Raw genomic sequence first — 27,279 nt, forward strand, 5'->3', positions numbered from 1 at the left:
TACTGTCTATTTTTCTTAAATAAGATTATGTGAGCTAATAAGGGGGCTATGTTAGGAGTTTCTTTTAAGGATAAGATCCGGAACGAGGAAATCTGCAGGAGAACCAACCTGTTGGTTGGTTGGCTCAAACCAGCAAGAAACCAGAAGTCCCTGAGTGAGTATGAGTAGATATTTGACTAAAGTTGAAGAGCTTTTTACTTACGACTAATAATGCCAGATATTAAACAAAAACATTTATTGGTTCCTTAGCTTAAAACTAAAGTTTGTCTTTGTTCCTAAGTACACTGAATTTTTCGAGATGTGTACAATCGACTTCGCACCTATGAATTACTAAATTTAATGCCGCGTATCGACTGGCGCAATGTATCATGCAATGCATGAAATTTCTGTAAACTGTTCTGCAATATAACATACAATTAACAAATTCTCAGTTTGGACGTATTTCGTTCGTAAAACGTGCAGTTGTCGCCACACTTCGGACATTACAGTCAAGACGTTTGCGGAGCAATCAATCTATTGTAGGATTTGAGACGAGCACAAAGGGGCGCGCACTGTACTTGTAGTTTTATAGAAAACTAGCTTATGCTCGCGACTTCGTCCGCGTGGACTAAACAAATTTCAAACCCCTATTTCACGCCCTTAGGGGTTGAATTTTCAAAAATCCTTTTTTAGCGGATGTCTACGTCATAATAGCTGTGCGTTGATAGATCAGTCAGTCAGTCAGTCACCTTTTCCTTTTATATATTAAAAAGAAGATGTACTCGTAGGTTCGTAGTAAATACGCAGTTAGAGCGATGCGTCTAATTGATGTATCTAATATACATGCGCAATGTTACATTGCATGTTATATTGGACCAGAATATTATTATATGCGGCTATATAATTTTTTTTTAACAGAATTTTTTCCTCAATTAGGCCTTTACGAACGGTCGATAGTTGCCCGGCAACACAGCCGACAGAATCTATAATTTATATGGAAGTTGCAGACTCTATACGCACGGAGTCGCCGCAACTGCGTGCGTATAAACTCTGCAATTTCTATCATAAATTACAGATTCTTGACTTGCCCATCGACTAAGTTGCCGGGCAACTATCGACCGTGCTTATAGGCTATTAATTTGGGGATGGAAACCAGCCGTAAATTAATTAAATATCTAAAAAGTCTTATTTACTCGAATTTCTCGAGTGGAATTTTATGAATTCGACCACAGATTCAAAAACGTCATCGACTAACTCCTTCGGCGTGTGCATTGCGGCGAAATGACCCCCAAAGTCCAGGGTCGTGGAATGTACTAAATTGGGGAATTTGTCTCGTAGAATCCAATCAGGCTGGTATACCACTTCGTATTGAAAATTTATAGCAGCTGTTGGCACATAAGTTGGAATGCTGGAATAGAAAATTGTGATCAATAAAGTCAATTTTTGTGTATTCAATCATGATACTGTGCTGTCGCTTAGGAGTTATTTAGCGTCATCATCATCATCATCATCATCATCATCATCATCATCAACCGATGGACGTCCACTGCTGGACATAGGTCTCTTGTATCGACTTCCACACGCCACCGTAGCGTATCAGTACAAATTATTCTGGCTACTGCTTATATCATAAACCTTCATATTAAGGACTTATAGCGCGTCAGTCAATTGACGTACGTGGCGTGCGCGTATGTAAAATACGAGACCGACCCACGCGGCAACGCGTCTTTGATTTCAACGTCACGGTATGGTCCTAGATGACACTACATGCATTCGTACGCGCGACCGACGCGACGTCAACAAAAGAAGAATTCAGGTTTTAAGTATTTGGTATACTCACTCATGAACAACAAAGACTTCTGGCCATGCGAACGCTTCGGCATATACCCTCATAGACATTGTAATTCGTTCGTTTGCCCATAGTATAGTAACAGTGTCAAGCAAATCGTCAATATTGATTTCTTCCAAACCCCCGTGTGGTGTTTGCAACGTGTCCCTATTGCTGCAAATACCTATTTTCTCCAGAGTATATGCTGCAAGACCAGCTGGCGTGTCTGCTAATGCAGCACCTGGAATTTTAAAAGTGCTTGATAATATTTTTTTTGTTGTTGTATTATTCTTTCGATCATTTCAATCAAGAGATTACATAACTGATCCATACTCATATTATAAATACGAAAGTCTGTCTGTCTGTCTGTCTGCTAGCTTTCACGGCCCACCCGTTTAAGCGATTTTGACAAAATTTGGTACAAACTACAGAGATAGCTTGCATCCTGGGGTAGGAGAAAGACAACTTTTTATCCCGGAAAATCAAAGAGTTCCCACGGGATTTTTCAAAACTGAAACTCACGCAGACGAAGTCGCAGGCACTACCTAGTAACACAACGATAAAAAGTATCATCATATTATATTATCTGTTATCGTTAGAAAATGTACAGTTTGCAATACAATTGAAATTATCCAGAATATGGATTGTTCAAGTAAAAAAATTATTGCATAATCAAATAGGTACCTACTGGGCAAATATAACCTACATTATTAGAAAATGTATGTGAAAAATTAAAATTATCCAAAATAAAAGTTATTCTAGTAACAAAAATATTTCTGAAAATTAGTAATTAAAGGCCGAAGCACACCCAACAGAGTGGAGTGGAGAGTCATTTTGATAACAAATTAAAACAATGTTTCGTTCATTTACTGTCGTGTTTGCTGCTAAGCCAAATTAAATAAAGATGAATAAAATTTGACTTATCAAAAATGCAACTCGGTTCCACTCCACTCTGCCGATGAGCGGTGCGCCTAAGAATTAAACAACTGATCGAAATAAAAAGATTTACCTATTGTGTCCGGTTTCGTAGCTTGCAAATGAAAGTAACCACTTTCCCTCATTAAATACGAAAATAGGTCCTTTATGGGATACATCCTGTGTCTGTGTTGGTCTTCTACAATAAAACTGGGGAAGAGCGAACCAATGACGTATTTTAAGTTACTTATAGGTCTTGAAGATACTGGCATATTTGTGTGGAATCTGCAATAGTTAAAATTCTAGTTATTAATGGTTTCATCTTAAGTTCTGGAATACCTGGCGGTGCAAATGACTGTGACTACTTTCTTACAAATAGATCTATTCTGAGTCATAGATGAGATATTAATTACTTCGTCAAACACACATTTCTCGTTTAGTGGCCGCTTCCAAGTTGCTTCATTTAAACTTAGTTTAATAAAAATTCATATGTGCATGGTTACTGCATATTAGGTTATAATACCTCAATTATGACTAATTGTGGGTTTCAGAAAATACGTCCAATTATAGATATTAAGAAATACTTTACCTCTATAATTTTTCATGAATGATTGTCATTTTTCTATATTTTGGTCGTATGATTCGAACTCCCTTGTGCGGGTGACCGATAACCGCGAAATTTTATTACAGTTGCATTATAAAAATAATGATTCCAGCTATTATCTGTTAACGTATAAATTGCCTCACGTGTTTATTACACGATTTTCATAATGACATAACTAAATGTGTTATCTCTTAATTGCTACTTCGACTGTAATACTTAGCTCAGCTTATTTTTGCTCTGCAACTATGTGTATGGCCTTCACCTACCTTTTTATAGGTGCATTTTTTATTTAGATACAAGTTAGCCCTTGACTGCAATCTCACCTGTTGGTAAGTGATGACGCAGTCTAAGATGGAAGCGGGCTAACCGGGAAGGGGTATGGCAGTTTTTCTTATACCCATGCCCCTTTGATTACATTCACAGCGGGATGAGAGGTGAATCTCACAACACCATGCTTATTAATTTTATTTCTATAGTTTGTAATCTGTATTGTATTATGCCGATCGCTGAAATACTTTCAGACAATATTTCGTTAGTGGTTCAATAATTTCATATACCTATCTAATTGAGATATTTTCGCAAATTTTTACTTCATACCTACCAAAGTCGATGCGTTGTATAAAGTATTTTCTTTTGTCATATCGTCATGACGTCATATTATTATACAGTACGACAAGGCTCGTTTGGCACTTGAATGACATTGACAGGGAGGCGTAGTTGCAGAACAAATACTGCCAGCAAATGAAATCTCCTCAATTTTAGGGAATACTTATATTGATAATCTAGTAAGTTTTATATAATTTTACTGAATAAGAAATTGGGAAAACCGTCCCTGTTTCCACATCGAAAAAGATTAATAAAAACCATTAATAGGCCATGGACTTGCAACTTATCATGTTTACCTACTCAAATACTATATTTACCTAGTGCTAATTATAGCTATACTATAAGATGCCGACACATTTATGCTATATCTATTATCAGGATATAATATCATGATGTTATGTATATGAAATGGCTCTAATATTAAAAAATAGCAGTGTATTTCATATTTTTTACTTAGCAACACAATATATAAGGGCACAGCGTGACACTGCCCAAAATGGCGGCGTTAGTTCCGATTTTGGCCACGCGCCAAAGTTCGTGATGCGTGGCGCGTGCAACATTTACAAAGCCGACGACACCTGATATTTTAAAATCTATCTAATGAGAGTTGAGACAGTTTGGCAATTACGATGAATACACACATACTTAATACCAATTCTGCAAATGAATAAAATATGCCTCTGTGGCTTTTTACCCTAATACTTCGTCTTGGAACACTGTAGCCAAATGTGTTCCCGCCTGCGACCCCCAATCACCCGCCTGGATGTAGTATTTATTGAAACCGAGCCGTTTCATCAGGTTCCTCATTATTATACCAATCTGTAGAGGATTTAAGCCCGGTTTGTTCGTGCCCTGAAATTTTATGGGTTTTATTATTTTAACGTGATCAATAATTTTTTATACGTACGTCGTACCTAATAAAATTTAACTTTATAGCATTAAGAATCAGTTGCATGAGATGTAGTTAAAGTTACGTTACGGTTTGTGTTAAACTTTCACCGCCAATGAGGAGGTTTCCAGGCAACGTTCGAGAAAATTTTCATAGATGGCGCTGAATACTACCACCACAAAAGATGAAAAATAATACCTATATCTATATGATCTATGCTTCAAAACTAAACCAATATTGCGGATGGATAAGCATATAAACTATTTACTCTCAATTCCAGCATTTGTTTGACAGGTGTTTACCAAAAGGCGATACAGCATCGATGTATAGTCTACATCTGATCAAATCGCCGATGATAAGAGATCGTGTGCTTTGAGTTTAAACAAAACACTTCTGTAGTTATTGAATCTAAAATATTCACCCATGTAATTTGTAGTATAGACAGACAGCATGGTAATCACAGACAAGAGCGACCTTACAAATAAGGCACGTGTAAAATATAAAGTGACTCGGTAGTTTTTTGTTATCCAGTAAGTACTTTTGTGGGTTTAAGTGCTTTTCGATTAGATACTAATTTTTTGCATTATAACATGTAAGGACTTGTGTCTGACTGCAAGTCATATACATAGTTGCAGTCAGACACAAGTATAAACTGACATTACATAAAGTTAAGAATTATTTTTTTAAGGATTGACGAGGTTAGTACTTATTTTTTTTTTTATAAAGATAGCGAGCAAACGAGCAGGCGAGTCACCTGATATTAAGTGATTACCATCCGCCCATGAACATTTGCAGCACCAGAGGAACTGCCGATGCGTTGCCGGCCTTTTGGGAATGCGTTGGTCCGCCCCTTGAATACCCCCATGGATCACATACTTAAGTGAAAAATTATGCAATTGGTCCGCGTGGATTTAGTTTATGCGGTACGAACCATTTTTCCCTGGGATAAAATGGATCCTATGTTCTTTAATACATGCATGAAAATCGTGACGGTCATCATCATCATCATCATGAGAATGATGATCTGTTGCTGCGTGTGAAAAAAATGAGAAGCAGACGCACTTTCAAAATCTAAATATATAAAAGGAAAAGGTGACTGACTGACTGACTGATCTATCAACTCACAGCTGAAACTACTGGACGGATTGAACTGAAAAGAGATTGCCCATTTTCTTAGGAGCTTTGGCCCCCCCTAATAAAATTGTTATGTCACCATGGTTTTAATTTTATTTTTTAGACAAATAATTAACTCTTTATATTCTGCAAACGATTTCTATTTATTCACCCTGGTTACAAAGAAATCTTATTTTTTATATTGCTGATATTGAGGTTATATTTAATTAATACTTCTTCAAAATAAATGCATGTTTACGATTCTAACTGTAATTGTGGATATTTTCAATAATAGAGTGAAAAAAGTCGTTATAAAACATAATCGTAAAAAAATAATACGTTTAAAAAAAATTAATTTAAGTTTTGACACGACGCCACAAAAGAGGGCCCGTTCACGGGCGATCTCCTTTGGCATGCAGATATTATGACGTAAGCATCTGCTACGAAAGGATTTTGGAAAATTCATCCCCTAAGGGTGGGGGTTGAAATTTTTGAAGTCCACGCGAACGATGTCGCGAACATAAGCTAGTAATTAATATGGTTATGTAACTACCTCCGAAAATCCAAAGCCCGGAAGATCAACGGCAACAACTTCAAAAACGAAATCGTATCCACGTCTCGGTTTTGTGAGCATAGGTATTGCCATATCAAATTCCTTTGACGAACTCGGCCATCCGTGCATCAGCAGCAAAGGAAGTACTTTAACATTTTTTACTTCTGGCTTTACTCTTATATAATGAATGTCCAGCCCCTGTATTTTGGTTTTGAAATGCGGAAATCTGTTCAAGCGCTCGGCTCTCTCTTTAAAATTATAATCTTTAAGCCAGTACTTTAATATGTTTTCCAAATATATTGTGTTAATACCGTATTCGGATTGCGTACCATCCATCGGACGAATATATGAGCGTCTGTTTTTTAATCTGCTTTTCAAATCTTCTATCATCTGTAAAACAGTTCTACCTACTTAAATTAACATACGAAAAACTTTTTGAGTTTTGTAACAATTTTGATAAGATTTCTTACCGAATCGTTGAAGACAATTTTAAAAGGTCTTATAGACTTGTCTTCTTGTTTTGGTTTGTCGCCGTCTCCCCACCATCTTTCTAAATCCAGTTCCGGTAAATCTGGAACGCTCTGAAGTTGGTAATATTTTGTTCCGATACCAACGCCCACAGCTGCAAAGGCAACGAACAGGGCAAAGTTTTTGAACATCTGAAAGAACAGTATTTTTAAAAACATACTCTTGTCTTTCGAGATTATTTCCCTGATAATAAAGTTGTGCTTTCCTAAGGCAATACAAATCCACCTCCAAAGCTAACTCTTCAAACTCTGCGAGGTAAGATAGAGTATAGACACTAGATAGGTACCCCCGCCGCGAGCCGTCGCTTCTTACTTTGACCCCCAATTAAGATCGATAAATCACCCACTGTGCAGGTTCAAGGTCGAACTGTTCTTTTGTGACGCTAAATTTAATTGTAGGCAGGGATGGAAAGCACCTGTGTCGTAACAGCCTTGATAGCCTAGTGGTCAGGACGTCTGCCCCCTATTCGGGATGTCGGGCGTTCGATTCCAAGCACGCACCTCTAACTTTTCCCAGCTATGTGCGTTTTAAGAAATTAAATATCACTTGGTTTAACGGTGAAGGAAAACGTGAGGAAACTTGCTGCATGCCTGAGAGTTCTACATAATCAAAGGTGTGTGAAGTCTGCCAATCCGCATTTGGCAAGCGTGGTGGACTATGGCCTCTTCTCATACTGAGAAGAGACCCGTGCTATATAGTGAGCCGGCGCGCGGCGGTGATGGATTGATCATGATGATGATGCTGATGATGATGATGGAGAACACTACACTACACATTACTTTTGCAGACGCATTTTTCTAATCAACTAACATTTTAATAGCGAAAAAGGTTGATGGTTAATTCTTTATTTATTATTAGTATTAGTAAGTATTACGACATTGGAAAATGTTTGTCTGATCAAGATTTTAGCGAAACACTTGTATTACCTTGATAATCTCCAGTTTTACCGATGTCCGACTAATAAGTCATAATATTATGATTTATAGATTTTTTAAAAATATTTTATGATAATAATAAAACCCCTTTTTATATTGAAAATGTACATTAACATAAAAACTTTTAAGTCATAAAATTTTAATTTACCTACAACACAAATTCATATATAATCCGCTAACCAAGCATGATTGAGGTGTTGAATAGATACGAAGTTCAATGACAAAGTCCAACTTCATAATTTGTAATAGACGGTTCATTTATTTTAAGTAAGTATCTAGATTTTAAGTAGTATATGAGTAAATTAATATAAGGCATTAGCCTTAATTATATTTTTATTAGAAACTAGCTGCCCCGGCGAACTTCGTACCGCCTAACAGTCGATTCTTTTTCAGGCAATTTTTTAATTTTTTCTCTCCGTAAGAACCATCCTCGTACTTCAAGGAATATTATGAAAAAAGAATTAGAGAAATCGGTTCAGCTGTTCTCGAGATTTGCGATCAGCAACACATTCAGCGATTCATTTATATATATAGAGATGTCCGGTTTAGGTAGGCTGTAGATGCCCCTGCTGGCTGCAGCATCAGGGTTGAGGTGTTGGTACCTGGAGTTCGCATATTATTGTATCACCGTGGGAATGAAACTTCTCGACAAGAATTAGTGACAGTAATAATTAAATTATCCGTCGTAAGATTTTATCAGATATACGAAAAAAATAACTGTATGAAACTCTTTAAAAATATACAGACACGGAATTTCAAAATTTGTTGTTTTATCAGTATACATTTAGTCATTTATGTATTTTTAGTTGTAGACTATAGAACCGTCCGCGTCGACGTACTGTTAACGGTAACTTCATAAATGTGAATAAATATTCAGGTCATGCTGTCGCAAACTTTCTCTTGTTCATCTCAATTATTATTCACATCAATGTTTAAAAATTAAAGCTATTATTTCTGTAAATATAACATAAATATTATTTATAAAAATCTCACATATTAACCTTAAAAATCGCAAGCGCTCGACGAATGTTTCACTTGAAATATTATTTTCACACTACACACAATCTCGGGTAGCGCACGTGCGCAAACGCCGGCGTTCCACACCGAAATTATAAACACGGATTGAAGAGCGTATCGTCAATCGTCATCCTTACTAGAGGCTTGCTCAGTTATCTGCAAACATTTAAATAGCTATACAATATAGCGTCAACCTTCCCGGTAGGTACTCAAAATTTATTAGGTTTTGGTTTATATAGGTACTCAATATTAAGTGAACGTAGACTAGTAAACCGAGCGTCAATTTACCGGTTAATTGTTTATTGTTAATTCTATTAGGTACCCACGACACAGGACTACCTAGTGTGGGTACCATAACACAATGTTATAATTGATTGATCTATGGTAAATAAATATTTTTTCATTTTCATTTTCATTTTCATATTAGAATCGCGAGAATAATACCTATGCATAGGTTCAGTTCAATCAATCAATCAATCAATCAGCCTATTTGCGTCCACTGCTGGACATAGGCCTTCCCAAGAGCACGCCACCACACACTATCCTCCGCCTTCCTCATCCACCCACTTCCCGCTATCTTCTTAAGGTCGTCAGTCCAGCGGGTTGGAGGTCGTCCCACACTGCGCTTGCTGATACGCGGTCTCCACTCCAGAACACGTCTGCCCCATCGGCCATCGGTTCTGCGGCAGACGTGGCCTGCCCACTGCCACTTCAGCTGGCTAATTCGTTCGTAGGTTCAGTTATCTACAAACATTTATTTCTTCTTGTGCCTCTCCACTATTGGAGGTTGGCCGTCATCTCGTCATACAATTTCCTATCTTTCGCCAAACTAAAAAGCTGTGCTACGTTGGCTATCTCAGTCCATTCTCGGATGTTTCTAAGCCATGACTTTCTTCTTCTACCGACGCTTCTCTTTCCCTCAATTTTGTCCATCATGATGATTTGAAGGAGACGGTACCGGTCATATCTGAGAACATGCCCCATATAACTGACCTTTCTGCGTTTGATGGTCAAAATTAGGTCTCTGTTTTTACCACTTTTTACCGATGTGTAGTAGGACTTCGTCGTTTCTTATTTTTTGGATCGAACTTATTCGCAGCATTCTTCGGTAGCACCACATTTCAAAGGCCTCTATGTTTTAGCTGTACAATAATATAGCTTCAAGGTGGCCTCGACCTTCCCTGTACTTAAAATAATTACAATCACGATAATAATAATCTAGGTAAGTACTGGTATAGGTATATGTAATTAGGATAATGATAGGTACCTACTACGCTAATTGATATCACATCTTTAAACGCATTCATGTTACGATACCTAAATGTATAATCCATACTTATAAATGCGAAAGTGTGCCTGTTTGGCTGTTATCTTTACCTCTATCTTTATCGCTTTACCGATTTTGATAATATTTAGTACAGAGCAGATATACCCAGAGACAGAGGACCGGCGATGGGTTGATGATGATAATGATGACTGTGAATCCAACTAGGAATCTCTAAATAACCAACATGTATGGACGCACAGTACGTTACAGCCCCCGCGCTAACCTGGTGCGCGCGAGCTCATAACCCGATTGCTATCTCGACCTGTAGCGTACTATAGTTATAAGTCCCGCAAATTTCTAATGCCGTGGCCGCCATTTTAGTGACGTCAGCACTAGACTGAAGTTTCGAGCTGATGGTATATTTGTGTTTCGGCTGACGTCAAAATGACGTCATATCGATGTTAATAAGACATGGTTCCAGCGCAATAGCAATTTGCGGGACACATATAAGTACATATTTGCTCTGTTTATATTGTGAAAAATGTAATTGCCATACGCTCCTTATCTTTACTTGCGATTGACCTAGTTTACTCGACGAGTTGTTTGGCCGATGAACTTGGTGGCTGGAGTTCTTGCTCCTTTTATTTTTGGATGAGTCGATGTAAACTGATCGCCCATCTGACTGCATCATTCGTTCCACACGCGTCTTATTTGCATTAGGATAGAATAGAGTAGAATGTTTTTTTATTTATGTAAACTTTTTACAAGTACTTATGAATAGTCAGGTAGTTTTAATTTACCACTGGTTCGGAATGCCGAAACATTAACAAATATAAATAAATAAATAAAAATCTTTTTTATTCAAATAAACTTTTACAAGTACTTTCGAATAGTCGGATGCATCTACCACTGGTTCGGAATCCCTTAGCTACCGAGAAGAACCAGCAAAAAACTCGGTGGTTGCTCTTTTCAAATATTTGATATAGACCTACAAGATTATGCCATGGATAAAATAGTATTTGCAGTCTTGTGCGTTGCTGGAACGAGCTGCAGGTCAAATCCACGCTCTTTATCATTTAGATAATCTTCAATTGTGTACTATGCTTTTTTCAGGAGCATATTTTTAATAGATTTTTTAAACTTGTGCAAAGGTAAGTCCAAAATAGTTTGCGGGATTTTATCATCTAAATGACTTCATTTTGCCGTCAGCCGAAATAAAAATATACCATGAGCTCGAAACTTCAGTCTAGTGCTGACGTCACTAAAATGGCGCCCACGCGCATTAGCAATTTACGTTTAAATATATACTATAAAAAATGAGGCATGTGCGGCTCACCCTAATGTGCAATAAACTTTATTCGCTCATAAAGATATGAGTGACAAGATGTTCGAAAATAAAAAAAAGTCACACATGATACAAGGTATGTATTCAAGCGAATAATAAATAAGAAAATCTGCTAGTGGCATACTTTATATTGGTATTGTGCATTCTTGCGTAGCTTGCGTGCAAGCACTTATTATAACGGTTTTTACATTATGAATGCGAAAACGGCTGTGAAAAATGCTTACATTCAATAATGTAAAAACGGTTAGGGTCAGGGTGATGGAACAAAAAGAGTTACGGATTACGGATCTAACCCCCACGAGTAAGTGGCATTCGTGGATGAGCATTTGCCACGAATTCGTAACGGAGTTTCAAAAACTTAAATCCACGCGAACGAAGTCGCGAGTCTCATTTAGTTGATAATAAAAATAATTTTAGTGCTTCTCTTCATAGATACGGCCAACTTTCTTGATCGGCATGCAGTTCCCACTCGAAGATGCACTAAGCGGCGTGCTCTCCAGTGACGGCTTGCAGCACATGCAGCAACGGTTCGACGACTGGGAGAACAGAGCTGAAAAAGAGCCTTTTGGCCAAGCACAGAACTCCATGCAGTGCTACGTACGGCATCAAGCTGTGTCAGATAAGGTAAGAAACATCGGCCAAGTGCGAGTCAGACTCGCGCACCGACGCGACGGTTCGTACTCGGGTGTTTATCCGAAATTTTGCTCGATAAATAAAAAACATGCATAAAAATAAATTAATTTTTTTTTAGAATGTACAGGTAAAACTCTTTCATCTAATATCCCACAAATTCACGGTTTTAGGGTTTTTTTCCTTTACTTGTGCTATAAGAACTACCTACCTGCCAAATTTCATGATTCTAGGTCAACGGCAAGTACCTTCTAGGTTTTCTTGACAGACACGACGGACGGACAGACATACAACGAAGTTATCCTATAAGGGTTCCTTTTGAGGTACGGAACCCTACAAAACGTTTGAAGGCTGAGGACAGGCAAAAAAGAAAAAAGAACCCTTATATGATCACTTTGTTGTCCCTCCGTTTATATATTTGACGACCCTTTTATTCAGGAACGCGTGGGAGGGGTATCAAGTTAGAATTAAATAATTAATACTAACCAACGAAAAAAAATAGATCAAAAACCCCCGACTTGATTCTTTCTGTTGGCATTTTGTCATATTCTATTTGAACAAATAAATAATGCTTGAAAAATTTGTTTAAATAAAAATTGTCCCAAGCTGATTTCTGTTGTCATTTTGCCATAATTTATTAGAGTAAATAATATATGAATTTTTCTCTCTCAGTCTGTAGCAGATTGCGTGGAGGCACTAATAGGCACTTACTTGCTGGATGGAGGAATCCAATCGGCCGTAAGATTTTTGGAATGGATGAGGATTTTGCCGCCACAGGTAAATCTCAAAATTTAAACTGTAAAGACTGTTTCACATTCACACCAGAGCAGTCCGACATTCAGGCATGCCACAAGGCTGCATGCTAAAATAATTTAAAATGTAGAAAAAATATCGGCAGATTATCCTACCGTAAATATTCCAATTCTACAGCACGATGTTGACTCGGAATAAAATGAACTGCTGCATACTGATTAAGGTCGCAAAACTGATATTTCCATTTGTAGCATGCCGCATTGTCGCATGTTGTTGCTTCTACATAAAACAGCCTCCACAATGTTCGAAACGATGTAAAAATAGCTTTAACTGTGAAGGGAAACATCGTCAGGAAATCTGCACGCTTGAGAGTTCTTCATAATGTTCTCAAATGTAGGTATGTCATCATCATCAACCGATAGACGTCCACTACTGGACATAGGTTTCTTGTACTTCCAAACGCCACGGTCTTGCGCCGCCTGAATCCAGCGGCTTCCTGCGACTCGCGTGTTCAGTTTTCCGATGTGCCCTGCCCACTGCCACTTCAGCTTCACAACTCGCTAAGCTATGTCATTTACTCTGGTTCTCTTACGGATCTCCTCATTTCGGATCTGTAGAGTAACTCCAAGCAGAGGTATGGGACGTTTGTTATTGGCGCTATTGGAGTATTCCTGAAATACCGGCAATTCCTGAAAGACCGGCAATGCATCGGCGTTCCTCTGGTGCTGCAAATGTTCATAGGCGGCGGTAATCACTTAACATCAGGTGACCCGCCTGCTCCTTTGCTCGCTATCTCTATTTTAAAAAAATGGTATAAACCCTTCTCCTTGTGAAAGGAGACATTTTCTAGCAGTGCGCCAACGATGGGTCGAGATGATGATTAATGTAAAGAATTTTATTCATTTTTACGTTTTAGGATAATTTCTTACAATATTTGAAAAAGAAAGTGGACACAGCGATAACGGAGGGGAAAACCTCGCTAGGAGAAGTGGACTGGCTTCTCAACCACTGCCGTAGCGACATTGAGACTATTATCAACTACAAATTCAAAGACCCCGCCTTATTGCTAGAGGTATATTTCAATTTCATTCATCGTTATAATCTAATAGGTATAATCAGTACCCATATTATAAATGCGAAAGTATGTTTGTTTGTTGCTTTATCGGTTTGTTGGCCAGTCCTCCAATCACGCCGCAACAGAACAACGGATTGACCTGATTTTTATATGAATGTAAATGAAGACTTGGAGAGTGTCAAATGCTATTTTTACACCGAAAAATCAGAGGTCCCTTGGAATTTTTGAAAATATAAATCATTTGCGGGCATTTGAAGTTGCGGGCATCAGCTGGTATATTATAATCGGTAATCAAGATTATACAATTGACGTATTTACTAATGACAAGGCTGCAGGTAGTTTCTTAATGGAACGGTCGGCTTTGCATTTAGCAGCCCATAAGGTAGTGTTAGTATGTTTAGTACGCGACAGGTTGAATGGCAAGCGGGGAGGGAACGCCCCGCAAAGCCCTCGCGCTAACCTGGTGCGGGCGAGCGCGGGTGACATGCGGGTGTGCGGGGCGTCCTCCCGCCTCAAACCACGATTACCATCTCAATCTGTCGCGGATGCTTATGTATTGCATATTTACATATTGTAACATTTTGTTTTTTAGGGTTCCGTACCTCAAAAGTAAAAAAGGAACCCTCATAGGATCACTTTGCTGTCTATCTATCTGTCCGTCTGTCCGTCATCATATTATTATATTTATATTGTTCGATTTGGGTTTGATATCCACACAATGTTTATTGCTCTTCAGGCTATGTCCCACGCCTCGTACATACGGAACCGCTGCACTCGCTCGTACGAGCGTTTGGAGTTCCTCGGCGACGCCATCTTGGATTTCCTCATTACGTCACACATTTACGAGAACTCTCCCAACATGAACCCCGGCGACTTGACGGACCTGAGGTCTGCGCTGGTCAACAACGTCACGTTCGCTTCCTACGTCGTCAAGTTGGGATTGCACAAGTGAGTATACGTGCTAGGGAGGTACAGTAGCCGGCAGGAAATATTGTACATCGACCTTTAGGAAGACATTTCGGCTTCGTAGAGCGTTGTCTCTGTCACCCATACATATGTAACGTTTTGCCGGTCTCAACGACAGAGACAATGCTCTACGAAACATGTCTTTGTGTATGTCATGATTATGAATTGGGTATTTGACTCCAATTTTTTTATTACTTTATTATAAACTAGGATAGAAATAATGACGTAAACTGAAAAAACTAATTAAATCGATCAAATAACAAAAAAGTTATAAGCATTTAAATATTTCTGAATAGACAGAGATAGCAATAAAGCATTTTGACGTCACACCTTACTAATGCCATAGTAGCTTCGTGCGGTTTCATACAAATTTTCGTTTTGCGAGAAAGGGATAGAAGACCCTCCCACTCCAAAATTAAAATGCCTGTAACTTTGTTTTGTTGGATTTTAATATTTTTTTCAGCGTACGTCATTATTTTCATCCTAGTTTATAATAAAGTAATAATATTTATCAAATTCAAAAGTAGGAAAATACGAAATTATATATTATGATAAATATGTTTAGCACAGTTACCAATTTCAATAAAACATTATAATCCTAACAGATTCCTCTGCACACAAATGAACGCGGTACTGGAGAACGCGATTAAAACCTTCGTCGAACACCAGGAGGAGCGCGGCCACGAGATCGTGGAGGACGTACTCTACCTCATCGACGAGGAGGACTGCCACATCGCGCAGTACATTGATGTACCTAAAGTGAGTGGGTTCAGCTGGCCTATTCCGAATCTCATCTCAATGACTATATTGTAATCTAAAATACACATAATAAAAATACTTGTTCTGACTGACTGATCTATTAACACACAACCTAAACCACTAGAGCTAAAAACTTGACAGTAGGTTTCTTTTATGATATAGGCACTCACAAGAAAGGATCTTTGGAAATTCCATGCCTAAGGGGGTTAAATAGGGGATGAAAGTTTGTATTAAAATTTAAAATCCGTTGTTTTTTTCAAGTTTCTTTCGGTCCATTATCTTTCGGTAAGTACGTGTTTCGGGAGTTTGGAATATCCCAGCCCCTCACCGATTTTTAAAAAGTTCACTCGAGCAATGAGTTTCTACATTCGATACGTTTTTTCATTGCAGGTCCTCAGCGACATTTTCGAGTCTATAGCAGGGGCGATATACCTGGACAGCGGCGGCGATCTGCAGCGCGTGTGGTCGGTGGTGTACCGCATCATGCACAAAGAGATCCACGCCTTCACCATGAGCGTCCCCAAGCAGCCCGTCAGAGTGCTCATGGAAACCATACACGCTTGTCCGCAGTTTGGGTAAGTGTGGTCGGTGGTGTACCGCATCATGCACAAAGAGATCCACGCCTTCACCATGAGCGTCCCCAAGCAGCCCGTCAGAGTGATAGACGTTATACTGCTTCCAAAATCCCGTCCTGTATTGCTAATATTGTTTTCAGGGAAGCAAGAGAAACGACTAAAGGCGTTCCAAAGGTGATGATTCCTGTCACGTTTACTAAGGAGGGCAAGCAGCACACGGCATTCGGCGTGGGCACAAACAAGGCGCAAGCGAAACGAGCCGCCTCCAAGCTAGCTCTCAAAATCTTAAGCGCTTAATACTCTATAATTAATACTATATCACACATTACCGCTAAGCCGGGTCACACGTGGCGAATTTTTCGCAAAGCCTTGCCCATGAAGAAGGAAATACCCATTTATCGCTATCCCACTTCGACTATCAAATTAGAGCGAGAGAACGGACCCGCGGTGGATCCGATCTCTTATTCTCGCTCGGCAGTCGAAGTAGAATAAGGTTCCGACGAATTGAGAACCTCCTCCTTTTTTAAAGTCTGTTAGTAAGTAGGTTTTTCTTTAAGTAGAGGTAGGTATTACGAGTAAGCAATCCAGGTATATAATATAGTTATAGATTCATGGCTTAGCCACGTAGCAATTCCAATAGAAATACTACATTCTATTAGCTTATGCTCGCGACTTCGTCCGCGTGGACTACACTTTCAAACCCCTATTTCACTCGCTTAGGGGTTGAATTTTCAAAAATCCTTTCTTAGCGGATGCCTACGTCATAATAGCTATCTGCTTGCCAAATTTCAGCCCGATCCGTCCAGTAGTTCGAGCTGTGTGTTGATAGATCAGTCAGTCAGTGAGTCAGTCACCTTTTCCTTTTATATTTAAGAAAAAGATATACTCTCTCTGTTACGTAATACCATACAAATAAATGACAGAGACAAAAAATTCCGGGGGCGTTAACCATTTTGAGACACCGACCAATCACAGACTCTGTTTTCTACTTGAATTTCGAATGTTTTTTAAAACATGTTTGTTTTTAGACAACTATGTTCTCTAATTGAATTTTGAATGTTTTTTAAAACATGTTTGTTTTTCATACGGCACATGCTGATTGCTGACCTATATGAAATAGGTGACGCCCACTGAGATTTTTGTTTCTCTCATTTGTATGTGGTTTTATGTATTGTATGGGAAGTTACACAAGATCCTCTTGTACCTATTATAAATTTAAATATTCTTTAATTTTTTATTAATGACTGAATAATATTATCCAGTTTACACAATAAATTGCAAATTTCGTTTTGTACATTCGTGCTTTTTAGCCGATAAACTTTTTAATTTATAATAGTAATATCCAGTTTATCAAATTAAAGTTTGAAACTTGAAGAATGAGAATTTTTAATACGCATTAATTAAATAATTTAAATTCAATTATTATGTAATATATAAATAAAAATCTGTTGTTGTTTTTAGATTCCCAGACTTAGTTTTACAATTTAATCTATAGAAATACCTACGAGAAAAACTTGAAAAGAGTAAACTCGGCGTTTACTCGGTGCGCGAGTCTGACTCGCAAATGGTTATGCTCTATTTTGTGTGAAATTATTTTATTTGAAATTGTTTTTTCCGAAAAAATCTAATATTAAGAGATCCAAGCAATTTTAAAATGATGGCATGATTATTTTATTCTTGATTAAACATCAATTAATTTAAGAAAGCCTCTATTTCTACTTCACTTTCCTTTCAAAATAAATGTTCGTTTTGTTTAGGAACCTAATTATATTATTTTCATCCGCGCCTTCGCTCGCGTGAATTTAGGTTTTTAAAAATCCTGGGGAAACTTTGATTTTCCAGGACAAAAAGTAAATTAATGTTTGGGCCCGGAATACAAGCTATCTCTGTAATGTCAAAATCCTTTTTATATACAGTGCGACAAGGCTCTTTAGGCGCGTGGCCAAAATCGGAACTAACGCCGTCATCTTGTGAAGTGTCACGCTGTCCCCGTATATGCGGTGTTGCTAAGTACAAAAAATCTGAAATTCACTGTTTTTGTTAAATATCAGACCCACTCCATATACATACATAACATCACGATATATCCTGACACTATATTATTATAAAGCATAAAATGTATCTGCACCTTATAGCTATAATTTAGAACGAGGTAAATATAGTGTTTGAGCAGGTAAACATGATAAGTTTTATCATTCTTTCTCGATTTGGAAACAGGGATGGCTTTCCCAATTTCTCATTTAGTTAAAATTAGATAAAACTTGCTCGATTTTCGACATTGACATGTTCAATGTATTCGGTAAAATTGAGATTTTATTTGCTGGCAGCCTTTGTTCTACAACTACGCGCCCCTTGTCAATGTCATTCAAGTGCCAAAAGAGCCTTAGAAAATACTCTCCATATTTGCTCGATGTGTCAACTATGTACCTATAACGCGTAAAATTTAACTTATCACGCGCCATTTTAACTTTGTGTCAAATTTCATGTCAAAAGTACGATTTTAGTCGGTTGACGGAATTTGGTACAGAGATAGCTTGTATCTCGAGACGAACATAGGCTACGTTTTATCCCTGAAAATCACAGCTTTCCCGCGAGATTTTTAAAAACCTAAATCCACGCGGACAAAGTCGTGGGCATCATCTAGTTTATTATAATGCATACATTTTGAGATCTGACTCGCTATTTTAGCTATATGTGTCAACTGACAACTCTCATGTCAAAAGTACTCTTTTAATAGATAGGTACCTACTTAATTTAAAAGTAACCGTACTTTTGATATGACATTTGACGCATAGAGATAAAGTGGCGAGCGAGATCTCAAAATGTGCACACTATTTAGAAGTATAAAAATTGTAACTTTCACTGCACATTAAGTAAAACTCAATTTGCACGAGTTTAATTTTATGCGTTGTGATAGACTGATAGATTAAACTATTGTAAAGACTTTATTCCTATTATTAATAATTTATTTGTTTTATTACATCGATGGTTTTATTTTAAAAAAGGGCTTTGAATATTTTGGCCTACCTAATGGTCCGCCATTTTACTTTTTACTTTTTTAATAGTGGACACGCATAAAACCTGTATTAATCAATAGCTGGCGCTGGCATCAGTACTCTTTTTCACGTCTTTAATTTCTCAAGTCATTTATTTACTCACGCTTCCGAGATATAAGCTACCAAAGTTGTACTGGTGTACATCAGTACAACAGTGTATATATATCTCGGAAACGCGACACTTTGTCTCATAAAATACCTGTTTGTTTGTATTGATGCCAGCTATTGATTATAGTTCAGATTTTATGCGTGGCCGCTATTTTAACAATAAAATTAAAATGGCGGACATATAGGTATGAATATTTTAGTATGGAGCCTTCCATACTAAAATGTTTAAAAACCTGAGGAATATCTCTGGTGCGCGCTCCATACAAACGATATTTAATATGTTGATGTTGTATCAATATTATAATATTTCATATTATAATATTATAATATAATATGAAATATTACAATATTATAATATCTGTCTGTAAAAATATTATAATATTTCATTTCAAACAGCCTCAAAGATTTATATAGAATGCTTTCAAATAATAGTCAAAATTTGTTTGTATAGGGCGCGCTCGAGAAGGACTACTCAATGTCAATCCTCTAATGCGTTCTTGTCTTACATACATGACGAGGTATACCTTCGCTACTGCACCATGTAGTTGTATAACGCGAGGTTGGTAATATCGATAGCTCCCACGTATATGTATTTGGTAAAATGTTTTAAATGTTTTTTAAAAATAGTAATTTAATAAGTGAAGAATGGTTGAAAGTGATGATCTCAAAAATCGTCACTTTCGAGAAAACTACAATTCATAAACTAGTATTGTAAAAAGGGGAGTTAAAAATAAATAAATACTATAAATAAATTAAACACATTTTGATATGAGCTGAATAAAATAATTCTAGTAACTATCATTACCTACGTACTTTTACATTTAGTCAAATATTTGAATGTTGTATAATATTTTGACTAGTTAATAGTTAAAATATTAAATGAATGAAATGAAATGAATGAATGAAATGATTTATTTGTTTTAAAAGGTCTTTTTAAAATAGTGCCAGGGACCCTGAAGTAAGTTTGCAAAACCTGTATCTCAGGGTCCCTGTAAATCGACATTTAATATTATTATATTTATATAAAATAAAAATGAAATTAAAACGGCTATGTTTTATATATCACGGTTGTTTTATTTATTTATTCATTAATTTTATAGTAGTTATAGACAGGTACCTATTTTTGATATAGATATAAATAGGTACTCGACAGGAGATTGAAATGGCAATCGTGGAGGGAACGCCCCTCACACCCGCACAGCCCCCGCGCTAATCCGGTGCGGATAAGCCATAGAGTAAAGTGTACACTGGAAAGGGCGAGCGCGCGGGTGACGTGCGGGGCGTTCCCCCGCTTCATCCCGATTCCCATCTCAACCTGTCACGGACTATACCTACTAGGTAGGTAGCCTGTACTTGATACAGTTTGTCGGAGACGGAGACATTAAGGTTCATATTTAGCGGCCGGTACCCGACCAGCACTACCGTTCTTCTTCTTTGGGGCTATGCAGGTCCTTTATATCCCTGTATCACTGCGACCGTCTCCGATCTATTGTGTTGTCCTTGTCAAATCCTGTGGCCGCCAAATACAGCAGCACCTTCTTGACTGGAATTGAAGTACCTAACATCCTCGATAAAGAACAAGCAATCATTTAACGATACACATGTGTGCAGTCCGTATAAGTCCCGCAAATTGCTAATACGCGTGGCCGTCATGTTAGTGACGTCAGCCCTAGACTGAGCTTTCGAGCTATGACGCAAATGACGTCATTTCGATGTTGAGACATGATTCCAACACAATAGCAATTTGCGGGACTTGTACTAGGGTTGTTTCGGATGCCAATATTTTGATATCCGCAGAAGCGGATTATTAGTTCATATCCGCGGATACGTAATACGTATGTCTGAATTAATGAGAATGTTTCGCATTTGCGGATGGTCCTCCCGCCTCATACCCTGATTGCCATCTTGACCTGTCGCGTACTATACCTAGTTGTTGCTTGGTAGTGTGTGTAGGTAGTCATTCTAATTTTGGCGATCTCCCTGGCGCATTACGAATTTTATAATTTCTAATTTCCTTGGTCTGGTTTCGGCCGTGGTTACCACCCTACCGGCAAAGCCATGCCGCCAAGCAATTTAGCGTTCCGGTACGATACTGTGATCACAGATCTATTCATCTATGCCTAGATAAGTTCGATATTGCCTTAAGCCGAGCTGTACGTTCAAAGGTTCCTGTACATTCCGGGTTTCAAGTTATTTGGAACTAATACCAGCTGAGGATTCTGAGGTCTTAACTACATAACCGATGACCTATATTTACGAGACAATCTATCAAATATCCCCTTTCTAACAAAAAAAGTATGAATGATCGGACTACGTGATGGGGCCAGCGTTAGGGCCAACGTGTGGAGCCGGCATCAAAGTAAAATACATCAATTTTTATGTGTTTTTTATTGCGCTTAACATATAAATTACAAGAAGTATGTGCTGGGCCTCTTGTAGGCGAAGGTGTTGAGGCGCTTGTAGTGGTGCACGCGCTTGGGCAGCGGGAACTTGATGCCGCTGTTGTGGAACTGCTTCACCTGCGGCCGGCGGCACGCGGCTGCCTTGATTATCTCCACTTTGATGATCTGGAATTAAAGGGGTTTGAATATTTTAGTATGGAGCCTGTCGTGCCTACATGTTCGCCATTTTCTTTTTCTTTTTTTCAAAAAAGCAGCCACGCCTAAAACCTGTATTATTTATGAACTGCTAGCTGATGCCTGCGACTTTGTACGCGTGGATTTAGGTTTTTAAATTCCTGTGGAAACTTTCCGGGATAAAAAGTAGACTATGTCCTTCCTCGGGATGCAAGCTATCTCTGTACCAAATTTGAGCCATGAAAAGCTAGCGGACAGACAGACAGACAGACACACTTTCGCATTTATAATATTAGTATGGATTTGTAAAAGAAAAAAAATACTCTATATCTCTACTCCTTCCTCGGGATGTGTACCAAATTTCGTTAAAATCGATTAAACGGGTTGACTGAAAAGCTAGCTAGGTGGACAGACGGGAACACCAAGATTTATTTTATTTTGCAGACCATTCATTTGTTTGTATTGTTAAGTGTAATGATCTAAGCTGGCTTGTTTACAAAAATCAAGAGTGGTACAGTACGCGGCAGAAAGTAATGTACATCGGCCTCTAGAATGACATTTCGGCTTTGTAGAGCGTTGTCTCTGTCACTCGTACCTATATGACGTTTTGTCGGTCTCAACGACAGAGACAACGCTCTACAAATCCGCTATCTCCTTCTAGAGGTCGATGTACATTATTTTCTGCCGCGTACTGTACTAGTATTTGGAAATCATCATCATTACTATAACACCCAATTATTTAGTTGTAGACATAATTTTGTAATAAGTGCTAATTTAGGTTTAAATGTTTAAATGTAATATCCATTCATGTAATTAACTACTAACTATTCTTCTTGTGGTTGTGCAAATAAAGTGTATTTATTATTATTATTATTATTAAGTATCCATGTAATTATTACTGATTGTTCCATAAAAATAAATGAATTAAATTAAATTATGAACCAATAGATATCCGCTGCTGGACATAGGTCTCTTTTGTAGATACTTCCACAGGTAACATTTATTTGTATTAATTTATTTATAGAAACCTGTATGGAGTGCGCGCGCGCCCTGTGCCTGGCGCCCATGTCGCGATAGCACTGCGTGACGGCGCCGCCCACGCTCAGGTCGCGGTACTCGCGGTACATGTTGTGCACGCCCGAGCGCGACTCGTAGCGCAGCCAGATGCCGAAGTTCTTGATCTTGACTGGGCTCTTTTCAGGAATTTCCTGTAATATACATTGTTATTGCTTAGTGACTATTTGCATATTAAATATTTATCATACAGTGTGCTTTTTTAACTCTGACAGTATGGGGAAATTCAAAACCATAAGAGATACTACAGAGAAACTGTCTTAGGAAACTAGGTCTTTTTTGAAAAAAAATTGGCATAGGTAGTCATTTTTTGTCCACAAAAATCAATAAAAATGACTAATTTTTTTAAATACAGATCGACTCAGTTTCATGTAAGGATCATTTAATTGTATCAAAAGAAAAAAATCGTAGCAGCAGAAGTTGGTCAAAAGACAATGCCTATTCAAGTATGAACAAATGTAGTCTTCAAGATTTTTGTATCACCATCAAATTCTATCAGTTCAATGACATCATCAGAATATTTGTAGAAAAAATTTACGAAAACTGTTTCCGATTTTCAGAAATATTAACCATAAAAAATGTCAATATTATGAGGTTAGGTTCAGCTAGAAAGTAAAAAAGGGTCTTTATAGACTTAATAAATAGTCAGTTTCAGATGTTTTAATCCTAAACATTTATGAAACTCCTAATTCATGAAAATTATTGAGAAATTATGTTTTTATTTTAGCTTTAATAAATAAATAAAAAATTTAAGGTAGAATGCTTCTTATGAGAGTACTGTCCATGGGCATACTCCTTTAAGTAAATCTTGCATCCTAAATATGTATCACATAAGATACATAGTTCCAGCGCAGTAGCAATTTGCGGGACTTATAGCTATAATTATATTAGGCTCTAGGTACAGCTAAAATTAGTTACATCCAACATATATATAACTAACAAAAAATATTATTTTTTCACCCTTGCAACTGTTAAAAAGCCATCAGAAAGGTTCGCATAATAGTAAGTTTCTATTGTATTGAAATCCTGGAAAATTATGAGTTTTTAATTCTATGGTTAACTGCATAGCTTCCGTTGCATAACTAGCAAAATTTACAGGCACTATAAATTAATGTAATGGGGTTATTCAAGGGGCGGACCAACAAATTCCTGAAAGGCCGGCAACTCATTGATAGTTCCTCTGGTACTGCAAATGTTCATGGGTGGCGGTAATCACTTAACATCAGGTGACCCGCCTGCTTGTAATGTTTACTCACCATTTTTTTTAAACTGTGAATAAAGTTAGCTGGTGTTTAACTTATCTTGCTAACTAATAAGAGTTGTTATAAAATAATTATATTAAATTAAAATGTAAAGAACAAACCTTAATAGATACAATTTCACCAGTGGTCTTCTTGAACTTCTTCAGTTGCCGTAAGAAGTACCAAAAGCGGGACTTAGCAACTATGGGATCCGGAGAGAAGATCCTCATTTTGTATAGAGGTGGCTTCTCCTCTTTGTCTGAGGGGAGCTTGCGCCCGATCACCTCATACTCCTTCAACTGCAACAAGAAACAATATTCAGTCATTATAACTGATGGCAGTGCAAGTGCAGTGTTGCCCAGAAACATGGGAGCATTATGTACCTAATTGAATAATACATTATTAATGAATAATGATCATCTTTATGCTGGATAAGTGAATGTATTATCTATACTTAATATAAATGCGAAAGAGTGTCTGTTTGTTTGTCTTTCTTTCACACCCTAAGCAACCAATCGACTTGATTGTTGGCATATATTTAGTTGAAAGGACGGAGAGTAACATAGGCTACTTTTTATCCCAGAAAATCAAAGAGTTCCCATGAGATTTTTAAAAACCTAAATCCACGCAAATCTAAAAGTCGCGGGCAGCAGCTAGTTATCAATAAAAAAAGCGATATTGGCTTAACTCGGTTACTGGATGGACAGATCGTTTGTTTTTCTTTCAATTTTAACAACTATGTACACTCATTTTCCTCTAGTCTTTGGGTTTCTTCTTCACACTTAGCAACCAGGTACATTTTTGGTTCCCTTTCCAGTATCAGCCCCAGTTATTAAAAACTAGCAGATGCCTGCAACTTTGTCCGTGGATTTCAAATCGTGAGGAAACTTGATTTTCTGGGATATAAAATAGCTTATGTAACTCTCCAGGTCCTTAACTATATCCATGCACAGAATCACGCAGATCTGTTGCTCCATTGCAAAGTGATTGAAAGACAAACAACACTTTCGCATTTATAATATTATTATTATGATTTAAATTGAAACACATGTAGGATCTCTCTTATGCTACGTCTGTGAATATATCACTAGTTCGAAAACAGATTCTATTGAGATGAGACAGCAAGAAACTCAGCTGTTGCACTTTTCACATCATAAAAAGATATGTTTATTATATGTTACTTATTATAATAGAATTAATATTATCAATGTAACAACTTAATATCTTGTGGGCAACTGAAAGCTCAGTCAGTTGCTGCTGCATAACTTTTGTCATTAAAATTGTATTATAATTCATTACTGACATTAATATAGGTTTAACGATTTGTTAAACCTCAGTCACGTAGTCTAAGTCGAATGCAGAAGGATCTGGGAGCCCACTGTCCACACACAAAAAGTTCCCACCAGTGCATGCATAATGGTACGAGTCACGACCCTCAGCAATGAGAAATACGACACAGATAGGGAGAGACAGTTAATCTTTAATTCCATTCCACTCCATGCATTGTGTTGCAATTACAAACATGACCTAACCTAAAAATTATGTTTCTGTTTTAAATATCAATATAACACTACATACAAAGTTAACTGAAATCCGGTAATACTTTAAATTACTTGATATATTACATGGTCACAGCATCTTTACTTCGTTTTAATTCACATTTTTATAGCTTGCTTAGCCGTGGCAACGTGTACCGAACACACCGAGTTTCACAACACAAATCTTATGGTATAATTTTTCACCACTTCATTATTTTATTAAGCAGCACAATAACTATTGGATTAACTTTCAGCGTGTGGCGTCACAATTTGTCGCGGTAAACCATTTTATTTTCAAAACTTACCTCTCCTTTAGCCTTCATTTTGGGAGATTTTTTTGGAAAAAGAACTGACAATGACAAGCTAGCGGAAACGGAAAACTTGAAAGCAAAGATGGTGTTTCTATTGTTCGTGTTGCCAATGCCATAATAAATATCATTTAAAAGGCGACTACACATCGGAAATAACCACCAAGAGAGGTCACCTTGATTTAGTATCATTAAATCTCATACAGACGTCATGATTTTGCTTTCAGTCCATACTCTGTGCTTCGGTCTAGACTCTATAGATAGTGCTCAAGATAAGGCCGGATTATGCATGACTCATCCGATCATCAGTCCGTGAAAATACGAATATACCTACTACCAGACGACTTGGATATTGCTTACGCACTAATTCGATCCAGATCCAAGCTAATTCAATGGACATCTTTGACATATCTACGTCATATTGTCCGATTTGAATCCGACAAATTCTCACGGATGACGGAAATCGGATATCTAGTGCGTAAGCTAGGTACAGTTCTATAACTACTTCGGAACGTATTTTCATAGATTCGGATAAGTGCGTAACCGCATTCAAATATGAGTTTACGATTACAAGTTGCTAATACGCGTAGCCGCCATTTTAGTGACGTCAGCACTAGACTGAAGTTTCGAGCTGATGGTAGGTATATATACCTGGTAGGTATGTACCTATATTTTTACCGTAGATAGAGTAATAAAGGTAGATACATAAACTTAAATTAGAAATACCAGTGCCCTGTTTATCAAACGTTACAAGTCTTGTATTACAAGCGTTTCTCTTGTAAATTTGTGCATTTTTACAAGAATGCGTTTATTAAAACTACACTTGTAAACTACAAGCTACAAGTAATATCACTTGTAATACAAGTGTTTTTCACACTTGTATTTGTGGTTTTGTTCATCAAAAATGCCTTTGTAGCTTGTAGCTTGTAACTTGTAACGAAAAAGTTAGAGAGCCTCCGTTGCCTCTTAATTTATTTTACAAGTTGTATGCAAGTATGATATTGTATAAAATAATAATTAAATTATCAAGTACCTAGTAGT

The 27,279-nt window shown here is 37.5% G+C and overlaps 3 protein-coding genes across 5 annotated transcripts in view; 1 reads left to right on the forward strand and 2 right to left on the reverse strand.

Annotated features, from left to right (window-relative positions):
• Positions 1-19,374, forward strand: part of Dcr-2 (Endoribonuclease Dcr-2) — a 49,904-nt gene extending 30,530 nt beyond the window's left edge. For all 3 annotated transcript variants that reach the window (XM_034973290.2, XM_069501706.1, XM_069501707.1), the window contains 7 exons: positions 12,012-12,203; positions 12,882-12,986; positions 13,879-14,034; positions 14,774-14,985; positions 15,609-15,762; positions 16,153-16,337; positions 16,478-19,374. In XM_034973290.2, the coding sequence (XP_034829181.1) occupies positions 12,012-12,203; positions 12,882-12,986; positions 13,879-14,034; positions 14,774-14,985; positions 15,609-15,762; positions 16,153-16,337; positions 16,478-16,634 (1,161 nt within the window). In that variant the 3' untranslated portion in view covers positions 16,635-19,374. The remainder of the gene's footprint in view (positions 1-12,011; positions 12,204-12,881; positions 12,987-13,878; positions 14,035-14,773; positions 14,986-15,608; positions 15,763-16,152; positions 16,338-16,477) is intronic.
• Positions 219-9,111, reverse strand: LOC117986461 (juvenile hormone epoxide hydrolase-like). Its single transcript, XM_034973292.2, has 7 exons — positions 8,952-9,111; positions 6,958-7,146; positions 6,488-6,877; positions 4,627-4,784; positions 2,817-3,007; positions 1,820-2,048; positions 219-1,387 (listed from the first exon to the last, which is right to left on the reverse strand). Exons 2-7 carry the CDS (start codon positions 7,144-7,146, stop codon positions 1,165-1,167), a joined length of 1,380 nt encoding a protein of 459 aa, XP_034829183.1. The 5' UTR covers positions 8,952-9,111; the 3' UTR covers positions 219-1,164.
• Positions 19,375-21,874: 2,500 nt separating the features above from the next.
• RpL18A (ribosomal protein L18A) lies at positions 21,875-26,362 on the reverse strand. Its single transcript, XM_034973298.2, has 4 exons — positions 26,236-26,362; positions 24,515-24,691; positions 23,106-23,285; positions 21,875-22,068 (listed from the first exon to the last, which is right to left on the reverse strand). Exons 1-4 carry the CDS (start codon positions 26,251-26,253, stop codon positions 21,910-21,912), a joined length of 534 nt encoding a protein of 177 aa, XP_034829189.1. The 5' UTR covers positions 26,254-26,362; the 3' UTR covers positions 21,875-21,909.
• Between the last annotated feature and the right edge of the window lie 917 nt (positions 26,363-27,279).

This window comes from Maniola hyperantus, chromosome 11 (assembly GCF_902806685.2).
Source record: "Maniola hyperantus chromosome 11, iAphHyp1.2, whole genome shotgun sequence".
In the NCBI taxonomy this organism is placed as follows: domain Eukaryota; kingdom Metazoa; phylum Arthropoda; class Insecta; order Lepidoptera; family Nymphalidae; genus Maniola; species Maniola hyperantus.